This window comes from Ursus maritimus, unplaced genomic scaffold (assembly GCF_017311325.1).
Source record: "Ursus maritimus isolate PB19 unplaced genomic scaffold, ASM1731132v1 scaffold_6, whole genome shotgun sequence".
Classification (NCBI taxonomy): Eukaryota; Metazoa; Chordata; class Mammalia; order Carnivora; family Ursidae; genus Ursus; species Ursus maritimus.
In genome coordinates this window covers 48,809,533-48,825,456 of record NW_024426774.1, presented here as the reverse complement: position 1 = coordinate 48,825,456, position 15,924 = coordinate 48,809,533, and the positions used below count along the sequence as shown (strand labels likewise).

Sequence of the window (15,924 nt, the reverse complement as noted above, 5' to 3'; positions counted from 1 at the left end):
AGAAGACAAAACAAAGAGGAAATATAGCACAAAAATTAAAAAGGATTTGCCCAGGATCTTCAGTGAGTTTATGATCAAGAAAGGCTTGTTTCCATAAGGTTCTACTATATATGACAACAATGTATGTATTTCATTCTTTCATCTTATCACCTAGCCATCTCTTTGGGGTGTGTATTATCCAGGGCATAGACTATGTCTAACTTCCGTTTCCTTAGATCACAGCGCCTAACAGAATTTAATTTCCTTGACAGGCACCCAAAATGTAAATAAAAGGCGTTAACTGGTCTTTCCTGATTCTGACGCTTGATTGTAGTACTAATAACAACATAAGTTGTCATCAGTGATGGGCCTAATACCTGACAGTCAGACCTCCAGGAGGGATCCACATCCTACCATACCAGTCATTCCAAGCAAGAAGAGAGAATGCTAGAAAACACTCAGGAGGATCAAGTCTTCTCCACCCCTTTCTATTTCTATAGATACAGGCAAATGCCCGGTTCTTGTCTTAGCTCCATTTCTTATCCAGATACAATAGGGATTTTGATGAAACTTTCATAGATTAACCATTAAATGTACCTCATTTATGCAGTAAACATCCTGGTGAAGAATATGATGGTAGTGATACGTAACAGAAGTCGACAAAAAAGAGTAACAACAGAACAGAAACTAACACTTGCTGACCACCTTCTACGGAACAGGCACTTGTGCAACCTATGGGGTAGAGACTACTTGACTGATGAAGACTAAAATCCAAACAGATCAAACAAATACCTAAGATTCCCAAGTTAGACAGTGACAAGTTTGGGGGTATAGTTTTTGGGCGGGAGGGGAGTAAAGAATAAGAAGGGCAGTAGGACAGAACAAAGAACAAGATGGGGAAGACAGCGAGCCCTATTTTATCTGGAGAAACAAAACAATGAAAAGGAGCCAAACACTTAAAGGCAAAAGGTGACACAGCACAAGCATAAATGGTTCCTCACACAGGTCAGTGGACATTTAAAGAGTAAATGATATGAGTATTAATGATAATTTAAAAAAAAAAAAAAGAAGAACAAAATGGCCAAGCCAGGATCTGAATGCAATCTGTATGACTCCCAAGTTCACGCTCCTAACCACTACATTCCCAAAGAAACTGATCCAGTTTATCCAAATAAGTATTTAGAAAAGCATTTTAACAAGAAATCTCAAGTGTCACAGTAGTTTTATTTTTAAAAACACATTAAATATACTTTCAACAACAAATCAGGATACAAATATATGTCCTAGTCAAGCAATGTAATCTTATTCTTTACTTGAAAGTGACAGAACTAATGTACGAGGTTATGGATGTCCCAAAATTCCCCGATTCTCTATAATCACTCATATATTTATTTCTTCCAGAAATACACCCTCAACTTTCTGGAGCCTTTTTATATTTTCAATCTAAGACCCTTTATTTGCACCCCACTGTTTAAAGTAACATCATTTATCTCAAATAACAATGTTCCAGTTCAGAGGAGGTCACCTAGATCTTTCTCTAGGTCAGGTAAACTCTACTCTTTCCTTAATGTAGTACCCAGTCAGTATATAATAAAAAATCTTGAAACTTTAAAAAAAATGGATGAGTATATTCAGAATCTAAATAATTAGAATCTAAGATATTATGGTGTATCTTCAGTTTCCTTATATCGAGGCCCATTTGTATTTAAAATGATATTTAATATCCAGAATATCACACAAGCTATATTCCATGGATAAACTCTTCAGCACATTTCAAAGATACTACATTTAAACCTAACATTAGTCTCATTTCCCCAGGTCAAATGTTGGTTACCTCTTCATCGTCTTCCTCATCTTCAACATCCAGAATTCCTGAATCCTGTTCAGACTTGGGGCTAGTGCTTTCTATCTCTGTATCAAAAATTGTGTATGCATCTTTTTTAGATTTTCTCTTGCTACCAATTCTGGGTTGTTGCAAGACGATGTTATCCAGGTTTCTTTGTTGTTGAGCCTAGGATAGAAGCACATATACACACATTTAAAAAGAAGAAGAAAGAAAGAAAAGAAACAACTTAATTCAGCATTCGAAGAACTTCTAATTTGAACAAGTCGATATCTTAAAGAAAATACAATAAAATGCCCTAAGACATAGTTTTAGCCCCAGAAATAAAACCAAACACATTAATATATACATTTCAACCCTGAAGTTATCCATCTTGATTTTCCCAGAAAAAAAAGATAATCAGTCAATATTACCAGAAAACTTTCCAAATATACCCACTACATCACCACAAAAATGAAACCTACCTAAGTAGCCAAGAGATTAGTGCAAATGACTAAATATGCATCTCCTAAGAGATACATGCCATGCTGGGATCATTGCGGCTGGGGGAAGAGCGACAAGAGCTTTTCAGCTTAGCAGACTCTAAGAACAGTTCTGTGGTTATAAGAGACCAACAGAATGTAATCAGGAGAATGAAACATCTTAATAGAGTAATTTGAACTAACTGATCCTTCAGGATTGCATGACCTTAATCTGTGGAAAACAGAGTTTTAAAGGGTTTCCTCTTCTGAACTTTATAAAAAGGAAACGTAATCCCCTCAGCTTTACAAAACAGATTCAGATGGTGTGGTTTCAATCCATACAAAGAGGTGGGAAGTGTGACTATGCGGAGTCAACAACGTAAGTATTAAACCACACAGTGTAGAGCTGGAGGTGACCTGAGTCACGACTCAGAAAACTGAGGCTAGAAGACAAAGGATTTGTTTGAGGTCAGAAGGCTAGTCAGTGTAAATGAGAAGCTCAACGTGTGATCTCCTCAATGCCAGAGGAGAGATCTTCCTACTACACCAACGGTTCCTCAAAGCATGACAAAATATTTCCCCCACAAAAGGTTCTGTTGTCAAATACATGGGAAGCACTGTTGTCACGGAGCCTTCTTGTAGGTACACAATGCACGTTAACAGAAAAAAAATTGAAAGAAATACTTTTTAAGGGAACTTCTTTAATTTGGTTTAACCCAGCATGTTCCAAAATATTTCACAATGGAACTTCCAGGTTTTTTTAAATAATACTCAGTGTCATCCTAAGACACAAAGCTTACGAAGGATGGCCTCTCAGAATATACATTTCTTAATCAGTATATGACATTTCTCCTTGGTAACAGGAAGAAATTAGTTCTGGAGAAAATCAGAGTCTCCAAATATTCTGAATGAGATTAAGAAATTCAAGATAGGGGCGCCTGGGTGGCACAGCGGTTGAGCGTCTGCCTTCGGCTCAGGGCGTGATCCCGGCGTTATGGGATTGAGCCCCACATCGGGCTCTTCCACTATGAGCATGCTTCTTCCTCTCCCACTCCCCCTGCTTGTGTTCCTTCTCTTGCTGGCTGTCTCTATCTCTGTCAAATAAATAAATAAAATCTTAAAAAAAAAAAAAAGAAATTCAAGATAAATATTAAGTATGTTAGTCCAGGCACTGGTTAAATGAGACAATTATAATAGGACAGAGAAAAACTTCAACTATGGGAGCTAGTTTCTGCCAAGAAAATGAAAAGAATCTACATTCCAGAGATTTGAATCAATGGACAAGCTTGCTTCCATGCATAATACTCGCTGATATTTTGGTTTGACTTACATAAAATATACCTGGCTTCAGTAACAAACTGAAAAAGAGAGGGTACCCAAAAACATTTATGTTTGTACATAAAACATACCTATCCTCCAAACATTTGAGAACCTAAATTAGGTGGAACAGTCCTTCTGTTCCTCTCAAAAGTAGTAAGTTCTTTTCCACTTCCAAGTAAGCCACGCAAAAAGGGATTAAGGACTCTAGGGAGGCACAAAGGAAGGGAGAACTTCCTAGAGCTTTCATATTGAAAAAAGCAAGCCCTGGACTAGAGTGATCACTTGTCTCTTAAGCTTGCCCTTTTTCAGTACAGCAAAACCAAAAGCTTTTCATAAGGTGGTCTTACTTCTATTCAATCCCAAGTCATTTATTTTTCTTCACAATTGGTAAAATGCTACCGGTATATCAAAAGCAATCAAGAGGAGCCACATTTAAGTACTGTCATTTAAACTGGAACTGATACAAATCTGAAAGCATCCTATGGAAGTAATTTTAGATCTTCTATGATTTGTTCTTTTTAGGTGGTGTCTGGTTTTCCCACCAATGTAAAGGAACGCAGTTTGGGCCAAATAGGCCAAAAAAGGCAGCAAACCCTATAGCCAGAAATCAAAACACTGCAAGTTGTATTCCAAGGCTCTATCAGTACTTGGGGTCTCTATAAGCGATCAAGGCTTCAGTCTGTAAAAGAGCAGTCAGGGCAGATCTGCTAAGCAGAAGTGGCCAAGTTGGAAACACTGAACCTCAGGTAGAACAATGAAATACTAAGATATTATCCATCATGGATGCAAATGAAAATTACCACCTATCCAAACCGTACGTTATGGGATTGGCAGGAAGTGGGAAAGAGTAAATGTAGATACAAATACATACATGCATGTTAATATATGCTAAAATTAAAATGTAACACTAAAGTCCATGAAAAATAACAACAACAAAAGCCCTTCGGAGCTCTGTTCTAACATGCTAAACTATCTCACCAGGACCATTTATTCCGTCCCTCCAGAGACAATCTTTATAGCCTTGAACCAAAGCGGCAGCTGACTGGTCTCTGCCACCTGTGCTGGAGTTGGGGCAGGAGGATACCAAGCAGACAGACAGACCTTAGAAAGCATTTAGGCGTTTTCTTTTTCTTAATTGTTCTCTTTGTGATTAACTTTTACACATTTAATGATCTCTTCCTCAAGATTCGCTCATATATATTCTTCTCTGATTTCCTAATACAGAGAAATTAAGCAAGATTTCTTCCTCAAGCCCTCTTCTCTTTCCACTCTGTCCACGCTCCCAAGACCCAGTAGCACATTGCCTCTACTGCTTGTGAGTTCCACCGCCGCCTCACTTCCAACAAACCTAAAATGGAACTCATCAGCTTCTCGTTAGAATTCCCCTGCATATTACAGCCAGGCTCTTCTTCAACCACATTATTCACCACACAAATGGAACATGAGGGTAACTGGGAGAAAAAATTTAAGCAAGTACAAATCCCAACTCCATCCCAACCTCCCCTTAGACTCCACCATTATGGCAGCTGAACCTAAACTTCCGATGTACTTATTCAATACTCTCCAACATGAATCTTCCACTTGGGTCAAACGCTACCACACAATATACTAGAACTAGCACGCCAGTTCTCTACTGGATGACCTCTCCCTGCCGGCATCCAACCTGTCCTCTGAATCCCAATTAGAACTCTTCTTCCTTTAGGAAGCCTCCTCTCGCTGTGCTAACTCCCAGTGCATCCTCTCCGTACCCCTGCTCTCAGTCAAACATGTGCTGAATGTCTACTGGCACCGGGCATTGTGCTGCATGCTGGGCCTACAAAAAATAAGATGAAGTCCCTGACTCATGAACCTCAGGTCATACTGTGACAGGAAGCATAGGTAGGCAAATCAGTGGCTGAAATGCAGTGTACTTAGCAGAATAACAGAAATACAGGTGCAAGAACTGGACATAGGAGAAAGTAATCGTATCTGCTTGGAGGGGATTCCAAATAGGCTTCACAGAGGAAGGGGTAGCAAACTGTGCTTTTAATAGATAAATACGATTTTTCCAAAGGGAAAGAGGTAAAAGAAGAAGGAAACAGCCTGAGAAAAGATCACCATGTGTGAAATAACATGACCCACCCAAGGAATAAGTCATTTTGAATAAAAGCACAGGTGATTAAGAACTACCAAGAGATAAAGAAGCCATACAAAACAGTCTCAAGTTCGCTGGTAGGCAAGGGAGAAACAGTGAAAGAACGTAAGCAGGGGAAGAACAGGATCAGCTTTACAACTCAGGCCAATTCTCCAGGAGGAGAGGAGCGGTCAACTGGGAGAAGATGAGGACTAGAAACAGAACAACCAATACAGATCACTGTAACAGTCCAAATAGCAATGAGGAGGACCTGAATTAAGGTAGCGGCAGACAGATAACTGGCAGAAGCAACGGATTTACTGATTTCAATGTAGTACCTAGAAGAGAGGAAGGGACTAAGAATAACCCCAAGTATTCTAGTCTCGATGACGAGATGGTGGGGTCATTCCAAACAGAAGAGCCACGGAAATAATAAGTTGAAGGAAGACAGAAAAGGAGTTTAGTAAACCTGTCACGTAGCCAGGTTAAAAAAAAAAAAAAAAAGACAGTACAGCACTTCAGTGTTACCGGTAACTCTTTTCTCTTTGAGGATAGGAAACACATTTAACCATTCTTAGAATCCCCCAAACCCAGATACAGTGACACATACACAGTAATTTTAGATAAATGTCTACTATATAAAGGCAATGGACAACAAAAGAAATATACGTAAGAATAAGATCTGGTGTAATAAAGGAGATGATTTGGATGTTCTATCTACTAAAAGAGAGGGAACAAAACAGAAAAAAAAAGGAGAGGGGGGAACACCCATAAGAATTATCTAATCTGGACTATTAACCTAATATGTCTACATATGCTAATAAATAAAGTTTTCTTGTGAAATACAACTTCTAAGGGCACCTAGCAGTAAGACTCAGTTAAAATTCTGTGAATCAAACAGCAAAGGCTCTGGTCTTTATCAACCCAATACTGACCTCTAGTGGACTAAAGAAATACATACAAATGACCTTCACAATCAGAAACCAGTTGAAGAGAGGTCTATCTAGGCTTATAGGTTTGGAGGCCTGATAGGTTATATGAACTTCAATTATAGACTGCTATATACACCAGGAAAACAAAACAAAACAAAACGAACCTTCTTGGAGTAAGACAAGTCTTTAACTCTGAGCTCTACAACTTAGTAATTCTATAACTTTGGGTAAATTCTTTCCTTCTCTGTATAACATCCCTATTTATATTAAAAAAAAAATGTTAAAAAAATGTAACTCAGAGCTGTCACAAAGGTTAATAAACAAGATAATATTCTGTAAAGTACCTTGAATTAAAAGCTAAGTCAAAAAAAACCACTAAAAATTTAAGCTCTACCTGTCTTCCCTCTGAAAATGAAACAGGAACTTTGTTTTACTGTCTACCATAGAAGCATGTGAGCTAGCCACATTAGGTGCATAATCAATCAGTAATGGCATCTGATACCGCTACACACTGCCACTCAATTTTGCCCCTGTGCCACATTTCAAGTCTGAAATCTCTGTACCGCATGCCTCTTGGGCCCCACTTCGGATCCTCTCAGTCTCAGCTTATTCCAGCTAGATTATCAGCAACCTGTTATGAGCAGCCTTGGGAAGTGTCACATAGTAGGACCTAAAACCAGCTCTCACACTTACACCACACTCCAGCTTCCTGCCCTGGGGCGGTGGACACCACAAGAACTACTTAGCATTCGTGATGATCAGCACAGAAGTGAGACCGCCCTTGACACAAGAGCTGACAAATAACTGCTTCCCGTTCTGTCCTTCCCACTGCCATCAGTTCCATATGGCTTCTCAGAAGGCCCCATGGATTAAGAAACCAGACTGCCTACAACTGGACCATTGCACGGACTCTACCAACTTTTCTTCTCACTCCCCCTGACCCCTACTCCAATAGATCATGTGCTGGAATAAACCACTCAAATACAACCTCCCAGGTTCCCTCAGGGAAACCAAAGCTAAAATAACAACCCATACAACAGTAAAGTAGGACGATGACCCCCTGTCGTGTGTCTGAAGCCCAAATGATAACCATGAAAAGAACTGGCAAGATCAAGAAATAAAAACTCCGAAGTGGCCTCTTTGAGTCTCACCAAACAAGGGAAGTATGAAAGAGCTGCAATATCAAAACAGAGTTGCTTCACATTTACCAGCCCTCGCTCTGGCAGCTAGCATGCTTTGGCCACCAGCTCCAATATCACATTCAAACAAACAGAAAACAACATGAAAGAAGACAGTGATTCAAAATTAAGGAAAAATAACATATCGAGCTCATATAAAAGGGTTCTTATTGCATATTAGTGTCCATAGGGATATGTATACACGTATGTGTACTTTGTATGATACTTTAAAGGAGGGATAAACAAATCATTTTTCATGTACCTTAATCAGGTCCCAAAGAACTTCCATCAATAGGATGAGCAATCTAGGATTATGATACCCTCGGAATTTTTTTTTTCATTGAGCAAGGTGGTCACTATATTACCTTTAAAATTATCACTAAGATCCTTAGCCCTTCGAAAGTCTCCAGTTCATATTTAAAGCTGTATTTCCTTGGGTGGGGGCAGTTTTTGCACTCATAAAATTCACGGCAATAAGACGTACTACTTGTAGGGTTTGGCACTTTGTAGGACACAATAGCAAAACTATGGCTCTCGTGAATGAGGATAATTCTCAGCTCTTTTTAAACACTTTTTCCTTTGTCAACACACAAATGCACAGACCACAGACACACAAACATATGTTAATTACAGTTCATTGTAAAATAAATTAGAAAAAAAGATAAAGGGAAAAATGTGTCAAAATCTCCAATCAGTAATATCAGTTATTTTGATGAATGACAGCCCAGCATATAAAGATGTCTGTACATGTGAAAGACTGCGCTTTTTGCTTATATGTATTTTCTATTTATCAGCAATTCACATTTATATTGGTAGGCCAAAAAAAGAATGATACTAAATAAAGTTCTTTTAATCTGCTTTCCCTCAAAAATGTTTCACAAATATCTTTCTCTACAAATAAAAACATTTATAACAATACTTGCATTGTATTGCATTTAAAAGAACACATGTTTATTTAAACATAGCCTACTGTAAGATATTTATATTGCTTCCAATATTTTGCTGTTTAATAATGCTATCCAGACTATCTCCAGAGCTAAAATTTTGTTTGTATCCTTAATTATTTTATTAGGGAAATTCCTAAAAGTAGAAATCTAGATGCAAGTATAAACACTACACATAAATAAATAAGCACTGAGTAACTGCTCTGCAGGAAAACGATGCCATTTCATAGTAGCATATGTAAGTGTATGAATGCTTATTTCCCAGTCCCTACAGCATCACTGGGCACAATTTCCCTCTGCTCATTGAAAGTAAAGGTATCTAAACATGACAACAAAAGAAGAAGCTGTAATATAAAATAAAATTAGATTCGGCTATGTAAAAAAAATTTAATTTCCCATCTCTAATTTTGTTAGTACTTCTATGATTTATTTTACAATATGTTTAATCCTTCTATAACCTTACCCTGAGTGTTACATAGAGGCGTAACCACTCACTCAAATGGTTAGTTACCCCACCTCAATTTTTTAGAAAACTTCTTTTCCCAACTAACTTATTTCACTTTTTTTCTATTTTTTTTTTCTTAAGAGTTTATTTATTTGAGAGAGAGAGAGAAAGAGAGCGAGAGAGAGAGAACACGAGCAGGGTGAGGGGAAGAAGGAGAAGCAGGCTCTCGGCTGAGCAAGAAACCTGATGCAGGGCTCGATCCTGGGCTCTGGAATCATGACCTGAGCCAAAGACAGACGCTTAACTGACTGAGCCACCCAAGCACCCCAATTTATTTCACTTTAAATGTCTGCCAAATGCATGTAAGTTCACGGTTTTAAATATCTGATAATACTAAAATTATTTTATGAGAAACAGTAGCACCCCCTTATGCGTTTTCCCACCCCCCCATTCTGTTTTGTAGAGTTAATATTTTTACATCCATATTTCTAAATAATACCTTTAAACTTTATGGTAAAAACTAAGCTCACTTAAAAATCCAGACCCCTTACCTTACTACTTCTTCAATTATCTTCCCAGTAAAGTATTTTAAATTAAAGCAATACTCAGTGTTAATCACTATGTCATGTAAGCACTCTGGCTCACTGCAGAGCCAAGTATATATGCAATGATTACATATATTACAGGTTTTTGTTTTGATTATAGCTTTTGGTTTTGAGTTCAAATTCTCTAATTTTTTTAATTCTCTAATATTCTAACTACAATAATCTTTATTTTGTATATTAACTTTCAACAAATCACACTATTTTAAACCTCTCATTCTACCGCACCATCTATTATTTTTTTAAGATTTATTTATTTATTGGGAGGGGCAGAGAGAGTGTGCGAGTACATGAGCGGGGGGAGGGGCAGAGGCAGAAGAATCTCAAGAAGACTCCCAGCTGAGTGGGGAGCCCCACGCGGGGCTCCACCCCACGACCCCGAGATCATGACCTGAGTCAAAATCAAGAGTCCAATGCTCAACCAAGCCACCCAGGCGCCACCCCCCACACCTACTATTAACTCACATCTCCAAAGTCTCAGTTTCTCTGGAGTAATCACTATGTACTGGACTGTTTTCTCCATTCCATGCATACCTCTGTTTATGCTTCCACTTGTGGCTGCACAGACTCTGCTATATTAGTTACCACTCCTCCCAGTGCTTTTTTCCTTCCACCTTTACTGAGATATTATTGATATTTAAATTACATAAGTTCAAGGTGGACAACGTGCTGTTTGATATGCATATATACCACAACATGATTACCACACTACGTAACTTACCATCTCCATCCACTCACATAATTATCATTTTTGTGTGTGGTAGTAACATACACGACCTACAACTTTCAAGTATATAATATTGTTAATTATAGTGACCATGCTGTATATCCGATCACCCGAACATACTCATCTTACAGCTGGAAAATTTGTGCCCTTTGACCAATGGCTAGCCATTTCCCCCACCTCCTAGGCCCTAAAAAATGACCATTTTACCTTCTATTTCTATAAAATTGGCTTTTTACATTTCACATATAAGTGATCCCATACAGCTTTTGTCTTTCTCTATCTGACTTAACTTAGGATAATGCCTTCCAGGCCATTCCCTGTTGTCACAATAGTCAGGATTCCCTTCTTTTTTTATGCCTGACCAATATTCTACAGTATATATACACTACATTTTCTTTATCCGTTCATCCACCGATGGACACTTAAGTTGTTTCCATGGTTTGGCTATTGTGAATAATGTCTCCAGCTTTGTTCTTTTTCAGGACAGCTTTAGCTATTCAAGTTCCTTTGTAGTTCCATACGAATTTTAGGACACTTTTTTGTTGTTTTTGTTGTTGTTGTTTTACTGTTTCTTTGAAAAATGCCATTGGACTTTTGATTGGAATTGCATTGAATCTATAGATCACTTTGGGTACTAAGGCCGTTTTAACAATATTAATACTTCCGATCAATAAACATGGGAAATGTTTTTAATTATTTGTGCCTTCTTCAATTTCTTTCATCAGTGTCTTGTAATTTTCAGTATACAGATACTTCACCTCCGTGGTTATATTTATTCCTAAGTATTCTATTATGCTTGATGCTATTGTAATTAAAACTGCTTTCTTTATTTCTTTTACAGATAGTATATGGTTAGTATATAGAAATGAAACTGATTTTGGGGTGTTGATACTGTATCCTGTACTGTATTTGTTTATTAGTTTTTCCAGTTTTTTTGTGAAGTTTATAAAGATTTTCTACATATAAGATTGTATCATCTATAAACAGAAACAATTTTACTGCTTTCTAATTTGGATGACTTTTATTTATCTTTCTTGATTAATTTCTCTGGCTAGGATTTCCAGTACTATGTTGAATAGGAGCACTGAGTGAGCACCTTATCTTCCTGATTTTAGCACAAAAGTATTCAACCCATCACTGTTAAATACGATGTTAGCTTGGGTTTGTCATATATAGCCTTTATTGGAACACTTGGGTGGTGTAGTCAGTCAGGCAACCAACCCTTGGTTTCAGCTCCAGTTGTGACCTCAAGGTCGTGAGATAAGCCCCACATTGGGCTCCACGCTAAGCACGGAGTCAGTTTGAGATTCTCTCTCCTTCTCCCTCTGCTCCTCCCATTCATGCTCATGCACCCTCTCTCTATAATTAATAAATAAATAAATAAATAAATAAATAAATAAAGCCTTTATTATACTGAGGTACATTTCTTCTATATCCAATTTGTTGAGAGTTTTATGATGAAATGATGTTTTATTTTAACAAAGGCTTTTTCTGCATCTGTTGAGATGATCATATGATCTTTACCTTTCATTCTATTAATGTGATGTATCACATTTATTGATTTGAATATCTGCAACCATCCATATCCTAGGGATGAATCACACTTGTTCATGGTGTATGATACTTTTAATGCGCTGATGAATTTGTTAGCTAGTATTTTGTTGACAGTTTTGCATCTATATTTTTCAGAGATATTTGCCTGTAGTGCTCTTTTCTTCTACTGTCCTTATCTGGGTAATGCTGGCCTCATAAAATGAGTTAGGGAGTGTTCCTTCCTCTTCAAATTTTTGGAAAAGTTTAAGAAGGATTGATGTTAATTCTTCTTCACATGTTTGGTAGAATTCACCAGTGAAGTCATCTGGCCCTGGACTTTTCTATGTTGCGAGGTTTTTTATTACTGCTTCAATCTCCTTACTTGTTACTGGTCAATTTTTATTTCTTCCTGATTCAGTCATGGTTAGTTGTGTGTTTCTATAAATCTACCTATTTATTTTAAGTTTTCCAATTTGTTTGCAATTACTCATTTCTTATTATCATATTTCTGTGGTGTCAGTTGTAATGTCTCCTCTTACATTTCTGATTTTATTTGGCTCTTCTGTACTTTTTTCTTAGTCTAGCTAAAGGTGTGTCAATTTTGTTCATCTTTTCAAAAACACAGCTCTTAGTTTCAGTGATATTTTCTATTGCTTTTCTGGTCTCTGCTTCATTTACTTCTGCTTTGATCTTTGTTATTTCTTTCGTTCTCTTAACTTTGGGCTTAGTTTGTTGGTTTGTTGGGTTTTTTTCCTAGTTCCTTAAGGCATAAAGTTAGGTTGTTTGTCATCTTTATATTTTCTTAATGTACACGTTAACAACTGTCATAAACGTACCTCTTAGAACTGCTTTTGGTGCATCCATAAGTTTTGGTATGTTCTGTTTCCATTTTTGTTTCTTTAAAGACATTTTTAGATTTCCCCTTTGATTCCTTCTTTGACCCACTCGTTCAGGAGTCTGTTGTTTAATTTCCACACATGTATTAATTTTCTAGTTTTCCTCCCATTATTGATTTCTAGTTTCATACCTTTGTGGTTGGAAAACATATGTGGTATGATTTTAGTCTTCTTACATTTGCTAAGGCTTGTTTTGTGACCTATCATATAATCTATGCTAGAGAATGCCCCACGTGTGCTTGAGAAGAGTGTGGATTTTACTACTGTTGGTTGGAATAATCTGTATATGTTCGTCAAATTTATTTGGTCTAAGGTAGAGTGCAAGTCCAATGTTTCCTAATTGACTTTCTGTCTCAATGACCTATCCATTGTTGAAAGTGGGGTTCTAAAGTCCCCCTGTTATTACTGTACTGTTATCTGTTTCTCCCTTCAATCTGTTAGTATTTTCTTAAAATATTTTGGTGCTCCAATGTTGGGTACACATGCACCTCCTACTTCATTCTTCCAAAGATTTATTATGCTCTCTTCATTCTCTTTATCATTCTAATTCAATTCATTCACTAGATGAATCTGTAAACCAGTTACCATAACTACACTTAAGGAGGTAAAGAAAAATATGCTCACAATGAATGAAAATATAGTAAATCTCAGCAAACAAATAGAAATTACATAAACAAGCCAAAGGGAAATTCTAGAACTTTTTGAAAAATACAATATCTGAAATAAAGAGTTCATCATTTAATGGGCTTAAAAGCCAAATAGAGATAACAAAAGAAAAAAGTCAGTGAACTTGAAGACAGATCAACAAAAATTATCCAATCAGAAAATAAAAAAGAGAAATGAAAAATTAAACAAACAAACACCAAAAACAGAGCCAGAGGAATGGGGGAAATAATACTGAAAGGTTTAATGTACGTGGAACTAGAGTCCTGAAAAAGAGGAGAAATAAAATAGTGCAGAAAAAAATATTTGAAAAAATAATAAAAATGTCCCACATTTCATAAAAGACATGAAGGAAGAGTTAAAAAACTAGTGAATTCTAACATAGATGAATGCAAAGAAATCAGTCCTAGACACATGAGAGTCAAAACACTGAAAATCAAGATCAAGAGAAAAACCAGAAAGCTTTAAGAAAAAACTCCACATTATATACAGCAGAGAAACAACACAAATGACTATTAATCTCTTATCAGAAACTACACGGGCCAGCAAGAAATAAAAAAGAAAAGAAAATGAAAAGAAAAAAGTATCAGCCCAAACTCTATGTGATGAATTGCATCTTCTAGAAAGATACCCTGAAGTTCTAAAACCTGGCATCTCATAATGTGACCTTGTTTGAAAATAGCATCAATGCAGATGTATTTAAGATAAAGTCATACTGCATCAAGGTAGGCCTTTAAGCCAATATGACTGATGTCCTCATAAGAAGAGGACAAGACAGAGACAGAAGACAAAGACAACAGTATCAGGTGATAAGGGAGCCAGAGATTGAAGTGCTACAGCTGTAAGCCAAGATTGTCAAGACTGTTGGCAAATCATCAGAACCTAGGAAAAGGCAAAGAAGGATTTTCCCCTACTGGTATCAGAGGAAGCATGGCCCAGGTGACACTTAGATTTTGAACTTCCAGCCTCCAGAACTCTGAGATGGTAATTTTTTTTTTTAAGATTTTATTTATTTATTTGACAGAGATAGAGACAGCCAGCGAGAGAGGGAACACAAGCAGGGGAGTGGGAGAGGAAGAAGCAGGCTCATAGCAGAAGAGCCTGATGTGGGGCTCGATCCCAGATCACCAGGATCACGCCCTGAGCCGAAGGCAGACACTTAACCGCTGTGCCACCGAGGCGCCCCGGTAATTTTTTTTTTTTTTTAAACCACCCAGTTTGTGGCACCTTATTATGGCAAACTAGGAAACTAATACAGGAATGAAAGCAAAAGGAAAATACTTCAGATGAAAGAAAATTAAGGGAATTTAAGACCAGCACATCTGCACTATTAAAAATGCTAAAGGAAGTTCTTTAGCTAAAGGGAAACGATTCCAGATGGAAACTCAGATCTTCAGGAATGAATGAATGAATAAATGGTATCAGAAATGGCAAATAGTTGAGCAAATATAAAAGAAGGAAAAGGAGGGTTGCTTTTTTAATACAGAGTGATCAAGGAGAGTCTCCCTCATAAGTGGTGTTTGTGTTTCAGACCATATTGTTTATTTATTTAATGTTGGTAGGGGCTAAGAAAAGACAGACAAATACATAAGGTTGATCCTTTAATCCTGAGCTCTCACAGATTTTAAACTATTATAGACATTATATTACAATACCTGAAGGACATTGCCAACCATGTTGATCACGTTTCAAGAATTTCTTAGTCGTTTTAAAATACAATATGTATGCAAGCTACCTGAAGATAGGAGCATTATAGTAGCTTTTGTTTAAAATCTAGCACAGTAAGAGATCATTCAATATCATTACTGTGTGATTCTAAGGCTGATTCACAAATGACCTAAATTTCAATATAATCCTTATTATTTCTGACAACAGCAGTAACTATTCTCTACATTTTTTTTTACCACATATTAGTTTGAGTTTTACATCCTTTATCATTGTCAATCTTCAGGTGGTGATGAAAATGACCCCAAAATACTCAAAGTAGAGGTAAAGTTGGGAAGAAAAATAATCGAGGGTAGGTAGTACTCTCAGAGTAGTACTCCTCTAGGTGCTTAATATTTTATGTTTTAATTTAGTCTCCCAGAAAAGGTAAGTCCTATGTAAAAAGGTTTTCTCCAAGGACCACCCAATCCCACCTGAAAAGAGCCAGAAAAAGTAATAATCAAAACTATTAGTTCAGTCAACATTTCAAAACTATTGGTGAAACTGATAGTTTCACCTGCAACTATAGAATCAACAAAGATGCCAATTTAACATCCTACTTCTAAGCTTTCATTGTAACAAAT

At 37.0% G+C, this 15,924-nt stretch overlaps 1 protein-coding gene across 2 annotated transcripts in view; it reads right to left on the bottom strand.

Annotated features, from left to right (window-relative positions):
- The window catches only part of EXOC6B (exocyst complex component 6B), a 571,132-nt gene that overhangs the window by 345,877 nt on the left and 209,331 nt on the right, over positions 1-15,924 (bottom strand). For both annotated transcript variants that reach the window (XM_008699988.1, XM_008699990.2), the window contains exon 7: positions 1,814-1,990. In XM_008699988.1, the coding sequence (XP_008698210.1) occupies positions 1,814-1,990 (177 nt within the window). The remainder of the gene's footprint in view (positions 1-1,813; positions 1,991-15,924) is intronic.